This window comes from Pteropus medius, unplaced genomic scaffold (genome assembly GCF_902729225.1).
Source record: "Pteropus medius unplaced genomic scaffold, Ma_sr-lr_union100, whole genome shotgun sequence".
NCBI lineage: Eukaryota > Metazoa > Chordata > Mammalia > Chiroptera > Pteropodidae > Pteropus > Pteropus medius.
In genome coordinates, this window is record NW_024346667.1 from 4,113,050 (window position 1) to 4,126,887 (window position 13,838).

At 33.0% G+C, this 13,838-nt stretch overlaps 1 protein-coding gene and 1 pseudogene across 2 annotated transcripts in view; both read right to left on the reverse strand.

Moving 5' to 3' along the window:
• Positions 1–13,838, reverse strand: part of FZD3 (frizzled class receptor 3) — a 72,254-nt gene that overhangs the window by 43,965 nt on the left and 14,451 nt on the right. Inside the window, exons 3-4 of one of the 2 annotated variants that reach the window (XM_039875883.1) lie at positions 6,595–6,791; positions 1,645–2,662 (exon numbers count right to left, since the gene is read on the reverse strand). In XM_039875883.1, coding sequence (XP_039731817.1) covers positions 1,645–2,662; positions 6,595–6,791 — 1,215 coding nt within the window. Of the gene's footprint in view, positions 1–1,644; positions 2,663–6,594; positions 6,794–13,838 lie in introns of those variants that run through there. The other variant, XM_039875884.1, reaches the window with a different exon arrangement.
• On the reverse strand, positions 5,682–5,800 carry LOC120613662 (uncharacterized; annotated as a pseudogene).

A 13,838-nucleotide genomic window follows, 5' to 3' on the forward strand; every position in this document is an offset into this window, starting at 1 on the left:
CGTGTACACACACGTTTTCTGTGTAGCTTAAACTGGTTCTAAAGATGCTAAAAAAATTCTAGGAATGTCTTGAAAATAGCAGCATCCCAATTACTCTAATTTACTAATTTACATGTTTGAGGTTTGGTATTTTTTAGAACATTATTTCATAGTCAAACATAATTTCTTCAATAGCCTTAATATATATTTGTAATCCTAGATAACTTATATGGGGAAGCATATGATGTAATTCGACCATCTCTTTCTTTCTCATTAGAGGCAAAATTCAATCCTTAGATTCAGGTCTGAAAATTCATATTGAGTTTTTAATAAATAATTCTGTTAAGAAATTTAATAGTTTCAAGTATTCACTTTTTCTGGTCTCTTAATTATGAATTGGTATATTTTTTTAAACCCAGCAGCTAATACTTATACAATAAAACTAATAAAAATGTAATTTTGTATAGGACTATTTATACCATAAAATAAAAAGGGTACTGGCATTCTTAGTCATCAAATATTTGAGCTTTGACTATGTGCTAATTACACACTCTTTGTCTCTAGTACCACTGTTACCATTTTTTAAATGTCTCTTCTTCTCAATTTGTTCACTCACATTTTCAATGCTATCATCTATTAACCTAAAGAATATGCATTCAAAAATATGAAAATATCAAAAAGAAATTCTTGCTTTCAAAGAGTTTACCGTCTAGTAAGAGAAATAAACAAGTAAAAGTTATCTATAATACACAAATAGTTTAACAAAGATATTTATAAGGTATTAGAGAAACATAAGGGTTGGGGTAGATGAAAGGATGGCTGCTGTACTTCGAGAATGGGAAACCTGGAACATGATGAATAGGAGACTATTCTTTCAAGAAAACCTGTCTTTAAAAGGAAGAGAGGATAATAGCTAGTGGCATAAGTTCCAGAGAAGGTTTTAAGATGAGAGTTAAAGACTTAGCATCAACTCCTCTGAACTACTTTCATTGTTTCACTCCTCTTACAGGACTAAATCCCAACCGAGTGTGAGAGTAAGTTACCATACATTCCTAAGCCTCGAATGAGACAGATATTTAACACTAAATTATAGAGGGAACCTAAATAAGTGATCTCTAAAGTTCTTTCTACACGTGAACTCTCTGATTCTACAACTATTCTATGATTATCTGATCTCTTTAAACACAAAGGTAAATCACAAAACATTCAGTATGCAAAAGAAAAACAAAGACCAATTTAGAAATAAAATAGTTTGTACAACTGCATTCTATTATTTTTGCAAAACTGTTACAATTAATTTCTATTTGAACATCAGTAAAATTTCCACAAAAAGACAGTGCCTTTTTATCCGAGTTGTTAAAGTGCTTCTTCCCCACAAATCTGCAGATTTCTAAGAATCAACGAGCAACTGTTTTGCGGTAACAGTAGTTGCTTAACAGCCCATAGCTTAGACTTGTAAAAGCCATTTTTAAAAGAAAGATATTTACAAAACGTGTATAACATTTTTACAATATATTTGTTCATTATCTTCACTTTAAACTTTTAATGTACAAGTAGAAAGTTCATGAAGTTTTTTAAAAAACCCAGCTAAGATAAGCTCTTTATAGTAATATGCCTTCTTTTCACTATTACACATTCTGAAATTTAGAACAAGGTTTCCCTTACCTGATATGGACATGGAATGTGATATTCTCTGCAGCGTTCTTGTATCCATGTTGTTTCCCAGATGCCACGGTAAGCTTGTTCATAAAAGTAGCATCCAATTACTACCAAGAGTGGTACGAGATAAAGAATGCTGAAAACACCAATCCGGATCATAAACTTCACCAATTTATCTTGGTTCTCCTTTTCTAATGGAATCTCAATTCGAACTCTGTTTAGGGATATAATGCCGGCTAAGAGGAGTGAAACCCCAACTACCACATACAGGCAGAGGGGTGCAAGAACAAAATATCTTAATGCATCAACATCGTAGAGGCCAACAAAACACACGCCACTAATATTGTCACCTTCAATTTTATTCATCGCTAAAAGGATGATAGTTAGAGTTCCAGGGATGCCCCATGCACTGGCGTGAAACAGCAATGCTTTCTTCTCAATAGCTTCACTACCCCACTTTGGCACAGCTGCCAAGAACCATGTGATGGTAAGAATTACCCACCAAACGCTGCCAGCCATAGTAAAAAAATAGAGTACCATAAAAAGCATGGTACAGGCTTTATTATGAGATCCTTGTGTCACTGTGGAAGCCTTATACTGTGCTGAGTTAGATGCATTGCAGGCTACTCGGTCCTCAAGCAAAAACCCAATGAAGAAAATTAATGATACCATCATGTAGCAGACTGCATAAAATATAATAGGTCTTTCAGGATAACGGAATCTTGTGACATCAATCAAAAAAGTTAAAAAAGTAAACAACGTGGCAGAGAGGCAAATGATTGAAATCAATCCTATGAAATAGCGAGCAAATGAAAGTTCTTCTCTCCTAAAGTACATGTTTGGACAAGGAGGTGAACAATCACGCACGTGCAAAAAGGAATAACCAAGATCAGGATCAATTTTCAACTCTCGGGGACACCAAAAACCATAGTCCCTCTGCACTGCCACTGGGGCTCCTTCAGTAGGATCTCCAGCTAAATTCAGATCCACAAGTCGAGGGTATGGCTCATCACAATCTGGGAACCTAGAAAATACAAGATGAGAACCATTTTACTAATTGGGAAATCTACTGCCACCTAATAATTTCCAAATTTAGCATTTATGGCCTTATTATTTATTCTTATGTCCTAAGAGCACATTACAATAAGTAGGAATAAAGTGATATCTTCTGTGTGGGCCATACAACTAGATTTTCCATAGTTGACCAAAAATGGTATGGTTTTATACTTAATCTTGTTTTGGTTTTAGAAACAGTACTCTTTCCTAAAATAGGCAAGCACAGCTATCAATAAAAGTATATATATAAATGATTTATTTAGGACACACAGTTTAAAGTAAGATTTAAAAATACAAACATATATAAGTAAAAAATATATAAATAAATATATGTAAGTGTATAGCTCCAAAAGAATAGAAGCCAAAGTTATTTTTTTCTAACCTTTAACTACAGTATATTCCTCAATTTACTCTAGACTCAAATAGAAATTACTTAAACATGAGTTAAAAATCTTCGCTAAATGCATGGCCCAAAGTGTTTTAAGTTAGCTTAGCATTAAATATCCTTATAAATGGCTTAGTTTTTTTATTTTTCCTTCCCATTTTACAGCTTATTTTGCTTATTATATTGATTAATGAAAGGCCTTCTAAGGTCTCTACTGTCAACTAGTTCTTTCCTACCATCTAGAATTTCTCTCCAATCCATTATATTCTAATTAAGTTATTCTCAGACTTTAGTGTGCATGAAAAAACTTTAAGTTCTTTTAAAATGCAAATTCTTGGTTCCCATCACCCAAATCATTTTTCAGTGTGCCTGTGTTAGGACCTAAGAAATCTACATTCTAACAATTCTCCAAAGGGACATGATCTACAGACTTGAGAAAGCGTCATAACCTCAGAACATAGAAAACAAGGTTGTGTTGCAGATATACTTACCCAACTAAGGATACCACTCTCATGAACTTCCTGCATCTTCAATTTTATTGCCAGTAGCAGTTTCTAAGCCTTCAGACTCTCACTAACTAAATGTTTACTAGTTTATGTGCATCAAATAGTTTCCAAGAAACTACCACTGATATTGTTTGCCAAATACATGTATAATAACCTCATGCTGTAGCACACTGTTTTATTTTCTAATACAAACCATTTTCTTCACAGAACTTAGAATTATAAAGCCAAAAGATATAAACTTATTGTGTTTAGGCATTTATTGGAATCCTGGAGTATGCTAGGAAACAGGATCTCTATCCTTAACTCTAAAAGGAGGCACAAACTTATAAACACAGCACAAAATATAGTAGTGTGATACATGAAGCTATCAAAATCTGTATAAAGTAAAAAAAATGATATAGAGAAAGATTATTTCAGGGGAAGAGGTTATGAAAGACTTTACAGAGTAAGTCCCTCAATACAGGATTTTAAAGCAGTATTTGCCAGTATTGGAAATATGCCAGTCAGTATTCTAGAAAGAAATGTAAGCAAAGGCATAGTGGTTTAAACAGGGAATGTTTAGTACTGGATCATGAGGTGTGCATGACTTGACAAGAGAGAAGTTTGGAGAGGTAAGTCTATTGCAGAAATATATGTGTATGTGTGTCTGTGTGTGTGCATGTGTGTATGAATATATAAATGATATAATGTTTAAAACCATGCAAAGTAATACTATATATTTTTATGGATATATTTGTATATCCAACTGCCAATTCAACATATACATACCCCTCAAGCTTTAAGCCCTCTAAAACCAAACTCTTGATTTCCACTCCTTATATTTCTCCAATTCCACAAGTGGTAATTCTATTCTTCTAGTTGCTCAGGCCAGAAACCTTGGGGTCATCTTTGAAGTTTCTTCTCTTACATATACCTCACAACCTACTGGCAAATCCTGTCATTCTATTTGGGGACATATCCAAAATCTGACCACTTCTCATCTCCTCCACTTTGCTGCCCCACAGTTTGAGCCATCAGTACGTCTTCTCTGGACTCCGGGAGTGGCTTACAATCAATCTCCCTCCACAGAGTAGCCACTCCTGTGTTCATGACCATTTCTCTTCTGTTCAAAATTCTCTAATGACTTCCCCTCTCAGTCAGAATCAAATCTGAATTCCATACCAGAGCTACCACCCCCTAATACTTTTCTGATCTTATTTCTTCGCATTCTCCATCATTCACTAAATAAAAAGACCACTAAACAATGAGAGTTAGATACAAGAAACACAAAATAAGGTTTTGGACCAGGCGATTCATACCTGTTGTTATAAACACCAAGAAATTTAGACTTCCAAAAGAGGGACTATAAGTACTATCAGATGTTTGAGTAGAGAGTGGGTTAGTTGGGGCTAAATAAGAGAACAGGTTAAATAGGTGGGAAATAGAGTAGACAAATATGAGAAAGCAAAATGTTAGTAAATTGACCATAAAAACTAATATGTTTTATTTCTTAAATTTTTGCATCTTTCAAATGAGCATAATACCTGATTTTACCTACCTCAAAGGACTATTGTCAAAATAAAATTAATATTAAATATGAAAGAGAAAAGAATGTTCAGTACAGCATTGTTTATAATAGCAAAAACCTGGAAATAACCCTAATCCAAATGACCATCACTAGAAGACGGCTAAATAACTATAGGGTATTAATGCAACTGGTCATTATATAGTAATTAAAGGAATGACCTAGAATGATACGGATATAAACATAGGCACATGTAAAAATAAATGTAATGTTGTTTATAGATATGTATATATGCAGTAAGAGTATAAAAACAAGCATAGGAATGATTAACAATGAATTCAACATAATGATTAACTCATCTCTGGGGACAAAAGAAAGGAATAAAATCAAGACAGGTGTCAGGGAAGGAACTTTCAATTCTATCTGTATAGTTGTTTCCTTGTTTCTTTCCTTCCTTCCTTCCTTCTTTCTTTCCTTCCCCCCTCCCCTCCTTCCTCCCCTCCTCTTTTCTTCTTCCTTCCTCCTTCCTTCTTCTTCTTCCCCTGCCTGCCTGCCTCTTCATCTTCTTCATGTCTGTCTTTTTTTTTTTTTAAGCTCACAGCATCTGGTATTCCTAGGTAGTCTCTCATCCAAGTACTAACCAGGTTCGACCCTGCTTAGCTTCCGAGATCAGATGAGATTGGGCATGTTCAGGGTGGCATGGCCACAGACCATAGTATTCTTTCTTAAAAAGAAAAAATTCTAAAACAAATATTACAAAATGTTAAAGACTGAGAAAAGCTAGATAATAACAGGTACATACATATTCATCTTAATATTCTTTAACCTTGAAATACTTCAGGATACAAAAAGGCATAATGTTATTATATAAAAAATAACAAACATTACTACTGCAAACCTTACTACTAGTAATAATAATGTTCTCTGGTACAAATCTCTAAGACTGTCTAGTAAACATCCTCAAATCTTCAGGAAATGCTTATAATCTATATATTGAAAATGATTAGAAAAGCATCTGACATTTTCTGGGTCTGGTATATTAATACATGATAGAAAAATGTAACTGAAAGAAGTACTTTAGTCATTAACACGTTTAAATCATAAAGATATAAGTCCCATTAAATTATCATTAAAGATATTTAATGATGAGGCAACAAATGATTATTTTCTTCTCTGTATTTTCTAATTTTCATAAATGGCATTACTTTTATAACCAGAAAAAAAATTCAAGGGAGAAAAATCAACTGAATGTCTTATGTTTTTCTTAATTTAATTCTTTTAAAAATTTTTTCAGAGAAACATTTTTCTTTTTCTACCTTTTTAAATTAAAGCTTCCAAATTCCTAAGGAAATGAGTAATTCTGAGGCCATGAAACTGCTGTTCAAAATTAAGACTAATATACATACTTAAAAAAAAAAGTTTTTAAAAAGTGATGAACTAGAAGACAAGTAATTTTAAATATATTGCAACATAAGTAACGATCCATGAAAATACGATTTTCGCACCTACTGCATTCCATATCTTCAGGCCAAGGAACACCAAACATCTCCATGAGCTTTGAACACTCGCTGTAAGCCCGCTGACACAGCCTACGACAGGGAAGTGTGACACGTCCATACTCCATACAAATAGGAGCATAGAGTGCACAAAGAAATGGCCGGAAATCCTGAGAACAATCCAGATTCACCATAGGGTGGAATGGCTAGGAAAAAGTTAAAATTGAATCATTAGTGAAAGTGTTGTATACAAATTAAAGTTTTCTATAGACAATATTGCAATATTCATTTTTTTTTTCATTTAAAAAAAAATCTGAAGATTACTAAAGATTTCTGAAGGAGTTTTTGTTTTTTTAAAACCCTGTTAGCCCTATCCCTGGAGATTCCGATTTAGTTAAGTCTGAGGTGTATCCCAGAATGTACGTGTATATTTTAATTGTCACAGGTGATATTATTGAAGAGACGGGACTGAGAAACACTAATAACAATATGATCCATTTTACAAAGAAAAGAAACACGATATATGCCAAATGCTTAAAAGAGTGATTACTGATTGGCGATGGGAGTGCAAGAGATTTTAATTTTCTTCCTTTTATGTATTTCAATTTTTCTTCAATTTACATGAATCGACAGTAGAGAAAGGACAAAAAGTGAAAGCAAAGGGAAGGAGAGGGGAGATAAGTAGTTATAGTAGTAGTTATTTTTCAGTGTGGGATTTAAGGAAGAAATCTCTCATCTTTGTCTCACATTTCCTTGTTCGTTTTACGTTAATTTTTTTTAAACAGAGTTCTTTAAACACTGAAATCACATGATGTAAACAGAGCTAGCTAGCACTGTAAACTGATATTAAGAAAACAAAAAGAAAAAGTAGTGTCTCTAAACATAAAACCATACTAAAATCATCATTATAACCACAGGAATAGATCAAATATCCCAAGGAAAATGCATCTAGGCTTTTGACTACCAAATAATTTTCCACTTGTTTATATAATAGTTTCAGAATCATTGTTGATTTTGAACTGACTACAAAGGTTCTCACCACCAGTCCTTTCTACTGATTAAGAACCAATTTATTTCTACACCAATATATATTTTCCAGAGATCTCCTATACATAATGTAGCCAGAAAACCCAGGATCACAGAAACTGATGTCAAAGAAGTTAACTGTATAATAGATGTGAAAACCGATATATAAAAATGAACTATTTGTGACAATAAACTATATGTAACTATCGTGTCCAAGTATAAAGGAGTAGTTTCTGCTAAACCAATGTTTCCATGAAGAAAAACATTAAAATATAAAATAAAAGTTTAACTATATCGTTTTAAAGCTATTTGAGAACTGTTGAAGGAAAAGAGCTAAAGAGACCAAGAATCCAGAGACCAAGGAAGCATGGTGAGGTGGCCTGGTTATTGCAGCCACACTTCCAAGGAGGCATTTGGTGAATCTGGGCAAAAGGGAAGAGGTTGAGAATCAAGTTTTGCTGATGCTAGAAAACCAAGAAACCATCAGAGCTTTGGTCTTATGAGGCTACAGACAAAATTCACATGCAAAAGAATAGAGTTGGATCATTGCCTTGTTCGTTTTCATAAATGGCATTATTTATGAAAAAATTATACAAAAATTAACTCAAAATGCATCAAAGGCCTAAATATAAGAGCAAAATCTATGAAACTTGTAAAAGAATACATAGGGATAAAATAAATCTTCATGACCTTAGGTTTTGGCAATGGTTTCTCAGATATGATACCAAAGCACAAGCACAAAAGAAAAATGGATAATTTGGACTTCATCAAAATCAAAAGCTTTTGTGTATTAGAAGACACTCTCAGACAACCCTCGGAATGAAAGAAAATATTTGAAAATCAGGTATCTGATAAGGGTCTAATATCCAGAACACATAAAGAATTCCTACAATTCAACAAAAAGATAAATGATCCAATTTTTAAATGGGCAAAATACTTGGACATTCTCCAAAGAAGTTATGCAATAACCAATAAGCACATTAAAAGATGCTCATTAGTCATGAGACATTAGGGAAACGCAAATTAAAGCCATAATGAGATACCACATCACACCCACTATGATAATCTAAAAAACAAAAAATAACAAATGTTGATAAGAATGTGGAGAAATCGGAACCCTTACAAAATGAGGCAACCACTATGGAACAGTTTGGTGATTCCTCAAGAAGTTAAACAGAATTACCATATGGTCCAGCAATTCCACTCTTAGGAACATACTCAAAAGAATTAAAAATGGTGTTGAAGCAAAAATGTGTATATGAATGTTCATAACAGAACAGCATTATTCATAATAGCCAAAGGAAAATAAAAAGCAAGCAAATGGGAAGAAAATAATAAAGAAGAAAACTCAGTAAAGTTGAAAACAGAAAAGCAATAAAGAAAAAAAAAAATCACTCAAACCAAGGGCTGGTTCTTTGAAAATATCAATAAAATGGATAAGCTTCTAGCAAGACTGATAAATAAAAAAGATAAAGATAAGTTACCAATATCAAGAATGAAAGATGTCAAGAGAGTCTCCAGACATTAAAAAGATAAGTATATAAGATATGTACATAAATTAGACAATTTAGATGAAGTGGACCAATTCCTCAAAAGCCACAAACTACCAAAACTCACCCAAGATGAAGCTGATAATCTGAATAGTCCTATAACTATTAAAGAAATTGACTGTGTAATTTAAAACCTCCTGAAAAAGAAATATCTAGGTCAGATGGTTTCATTGGTAAAATCTAACCAACATTTAAAGAATACAAATTCTATACAATCTCTTCCAGAAAATAGCAGAGAACTAATCCCAACTAATTCTACAAAGCAAGGATTACTATCAAAGCCAAACAAAAATAGTACAAAAAGAGAAAACTATAAACCAATATCCCTCCTGAACATCAAGGCAAAAATCCTTAACAAAATAGTAGCAAATCAAATTCAAAAATATATTAAAAGCATTATATGCCATAACCTAGTAGGGTTTGTTCCAGAAAGTCAAGGCAGACTCAATATTCAAAAATCAATCACTATAATCCACCAAATTAACAAGCTAACAAAGAAAACTCATATGATGATACCAAATGATACAGAAATAGCATTCATGATTTTTAAAGTTTTCAGCAAACTAGAAATAGAGGGTAACTTTCTCAACTTGATAAAGAACATCTACAAAAACCCTACAGTTAACATTATATGTAATGGTGAAACACTGGATTCTTACCTCTAAGATTGGAAACAAGAGACAGATGCCTGTTTACCATTCCCTTCAATATAGTACTGAAGTCCTACTAGCATAATAAAGTAAGAAAAGGAAAATAAAAGATGTATAAATGGGAAAAAGAAAACTGTCCTTATCTGCAGATGATATTACTGTCTACATAGAACATCCCAAGAAATCTAAAAAAAAACAAAACAAAAAACCACCTCCTAGAACTAACAAGTGAGTTCAGCAAGGTTGCAGGATATAACAAAAAAACATATTAAAAAATTGTATCTCTATATACAATGAGCAATGATAACTAAATTAAAATCACTAAAAAAAGACAAATATGGTATAAATCCAACAAAACACATACAGGACGCTGATGAAAGAAATCAAAGAAGATATAAATAAATGAACAGGTATATACTTGTATTAGTTTGCTAGGGTTGCCATACCAAAGCACCACACACACTGAGTGGCATAAACAACAGAATTCATTTTCTCACATTTCTGGAAGCTAGAAGTCCAAGATCAAGGTGTCAGCAGAGCCATGTTCCCTGTGAAGGTGCTAGGAAAGAATCTGTTCCTGGCCTCTTTCCTAGCTCCTAGTAGTTCCTTGGCTTGTGGCAGCACAAATTCAGCCTTCACATAGCATTCTCCTTGAGCCTCTTCACATCATCTACCCTCTATGTGTGTCCGTGTCCAAATTTCCCTTTCATAAGGACATCAGTGACATTGGATTAAGGGCCCCTCTCTACTCCAGTATGACCTCCTCTTAACTAATTACATTTAGAATGACCCTAAATCCAAATAAAGTCACATTCTGAAGTACTGGGGTTTAGGATTTCAACATATAAATTTTAGGGAGACTCAATTCAACCCACAACACTGTTCATGGATTGAAGATTCAACATGAAAAGATGTCAACTGAACACAACAAAGTACGTACATGTTGTATTATAAAGTTGTACACCTGAAATTTACATATTAACCAATGTTACCCCAATCAATTTTTTAAAAATGTCAATGTCCCCCAAATGATCTCTAGATTACGTTTAGTACATAAAGACAAGTTTATTCTAAAATTTAGATTTAAAAAAAGAAAGTAGAATAACTGAAACAACTTTTAAAAAGTGGAAAGAATCATGCTATACAATTTAAAAATTTACTACATAGCTAACAATAATTAAAACACTATGGTACTCATGGAGAGATAGACCCAAAGATCAACAGAACAGAATGGAGAATCCAGATAAATACACAAAAGCCAAATGATTTTTGACAAGAACAAAAGCAATTCAATAAATGGTGCTGAAGCTAGTGGATATCCATAAGCAAAAAAATAAACAATACCTCATACAAACTAACTGAGAATTGATCATGGATTTAAATATGACATAAAGCTATAAAACTTAAAAAAAAAAGAAAAAAGAAAAAAGAAACATAATCTTCCAGACCTAGGCTAGAGAATCCTTAAAAATTACACCAAAAGCACTATACGTAAAATTTAAAAAATGGTAAATCAGACTTCATTAAAATTTAAAACTTCTGTTCTCCTAAAAAGACCTTGTTAAGAAATTGAAAAGACAAGCTACAGACGAAGATAAACTATTTGTAAACCATATATCCAACAAAGGATTTGTATCTAGAATATACTAAAAAAACTCTCAAAATTCAAAAGTCAAAAACAAATAATTCAACTGGAAAATGAACAAAAGATGTGAACAGACATTTCACCGGAAAGGACATGTAAATAGCAAATAAGCACATGAAAAGATGTTCAATATCATTAGCCAAGAGAGAAACACAAATTAAACCCACATAAGATATTACTACATCACATTAGAAAAGCTGAAATTAAAAAACAGTGAAAATACCAAATGGTGGTGAGAATGCAGAGAAAGTAGATCTCTCATACACTGCTGGTGGGAATGTAAAATGGCACAACCATTATGGAAAACAGTTGAGCTGCTTCTTAAAAATCCAAATATAAGCTTATCATATGATTTAGCAATCACACTCCTGGGCATTTATCCTCCCCAAATGAAAACTTAAGTTTGCACAAAACCTTACATGAATGTTCATAGCAGCTTTATTTGCAATAGCAAAGAGCTAGAATCAACCCAATGTCCTTCAATGAGTGATTGGTTAAACAAATTGTGGTGCATCTCTATAACAGACTACTACTACGCAATTAAAAACAATGACTGTTGATACCTGTAACAACTTGGACAGATCTCAAGGGTATTATGCTAAATGAAAAAAGCCAATCTCGAAAGATTACATACTGTACAATTCCATTTGTATAACATTCTCGAAATGACAAAATTGTAGAGACAGAACAAATTAGTGGTTGTGTGGAATTAGGAAAAGAGGAGGAGGGAGAAAGGAAATACACGTAGGGGAGTTCTTTGGTGATGACAAAACATTTCTGTATCTTAACTGTAACGGTGGCTACATCAGTTTATACATGAGATAAAGTTACAAAGACTACACACACATACATATACACATGCACAAAAATGAGTACATGTAAAAACTGGTGAACTATGATAAGGTCTGTAGACTGTATCAATGTTAATTTCCAGGTGTTGATACTGTAAAACAGTTAATAAGATCAGGAGGAAACTAAGTAGAGTACAATAGCGTGGTAGAATTTGGTTTGTAAAGTTTTAACTTTTGAGATAAACCATAATTCACAAATTATTCATGATATTTGAAATATTAAAAGTTTACTTCCTAAAGGAAAGTCAGATTTCATGGGATGTTCTGGGGATTCTCCTTTGACTTAAGAAGATAACTATACTCCTGTGATAATAACATATTATCTCTTGTACTATTTTTGCAACTTCCCATGAGTCTATAATTATTTAAGTTAAAAAATGTATCATATTCACATGCTGATGTATATACAAAATCATATGTATATAAGTGTATATACACACACACACACACACACACACACTCTCATATATGTCTTAACCAAGTCTCAAATTTGCTTGGTACTCAGCAATACATAAAATACCAACTAATCCAACAGTTATGTTACTATGTTAGTAAAACCTCCATCTGTGAGCCCCATAATTATAAAATTGATTTGACTGTTTTGCACTGCTTGCACTGAGCCTAAAACTGTAAGTTTATGCTTCTGCCACTTACTAGATCTAAGTATCTTGTGCTATATCTCAGCAGCATTTAGTGACACTTACTATAGGCCAGTCAGTATTCTAAGTGCCTTACACACATTCTCATTCACCATCTCAACAATCCCATAAAGTAGATACTACTATCATTAATCCCATTTCATAATACATGAGAAGAAAATGAAGCACAGTAAGTTAAGTAATTTGTCCAAGATCACATAGCTAAAAGACCCATAGTCAAAGCTTGACATTCTTATCCAAAGAGCTTAACCAATTTGTTTTATGTAACCTTTCTAAACTTGTTTTTTCCCTGCAAAATGGTCCTAATAAGACATAAATAATATATAAAAGAGCATATAGAACACAGTAAATGATAGATTAAAAGGAGATGAGGGAAGAGTTGCAAATTAATAGAGCTGGAGAAGGCCTATTTGATGGGCATGAAGAACTCTGCTAAATTCCCTGTTCTCAAATGCCAAGTGAGAAAGAGAATGGGAATGTTTTTAAAAAGCAAAACGAAACATGGAAGAATCTCAAAATCATTATGCTGGGTGAGAAAATTAGACATAAAAAAGTAGATACTACATGATTATATTTATGTAAAACTCTAGAAAACTAATCCACAGTAACAAAGCGGATCAGTGGTTGCTTAGAGCAGGGAGTTAACAGGGTGTGGACTACAAAGGGACACAAGGAGGCTTTTGAGGTGATAGAAATGCTCTATATCTTGATTGTGGTAATGGTTTCACGGGTATATTCATCTTTCAAAATTCACTGAATGTTTTAAATGGGTGAAGTTTATTGTACAGAAATTATACTTCAATAAAGTTGTTATATTTCAAAACAAACAAAAATACCATTTTCCAAATAAGCAAACTGCCTTGACTTTAACC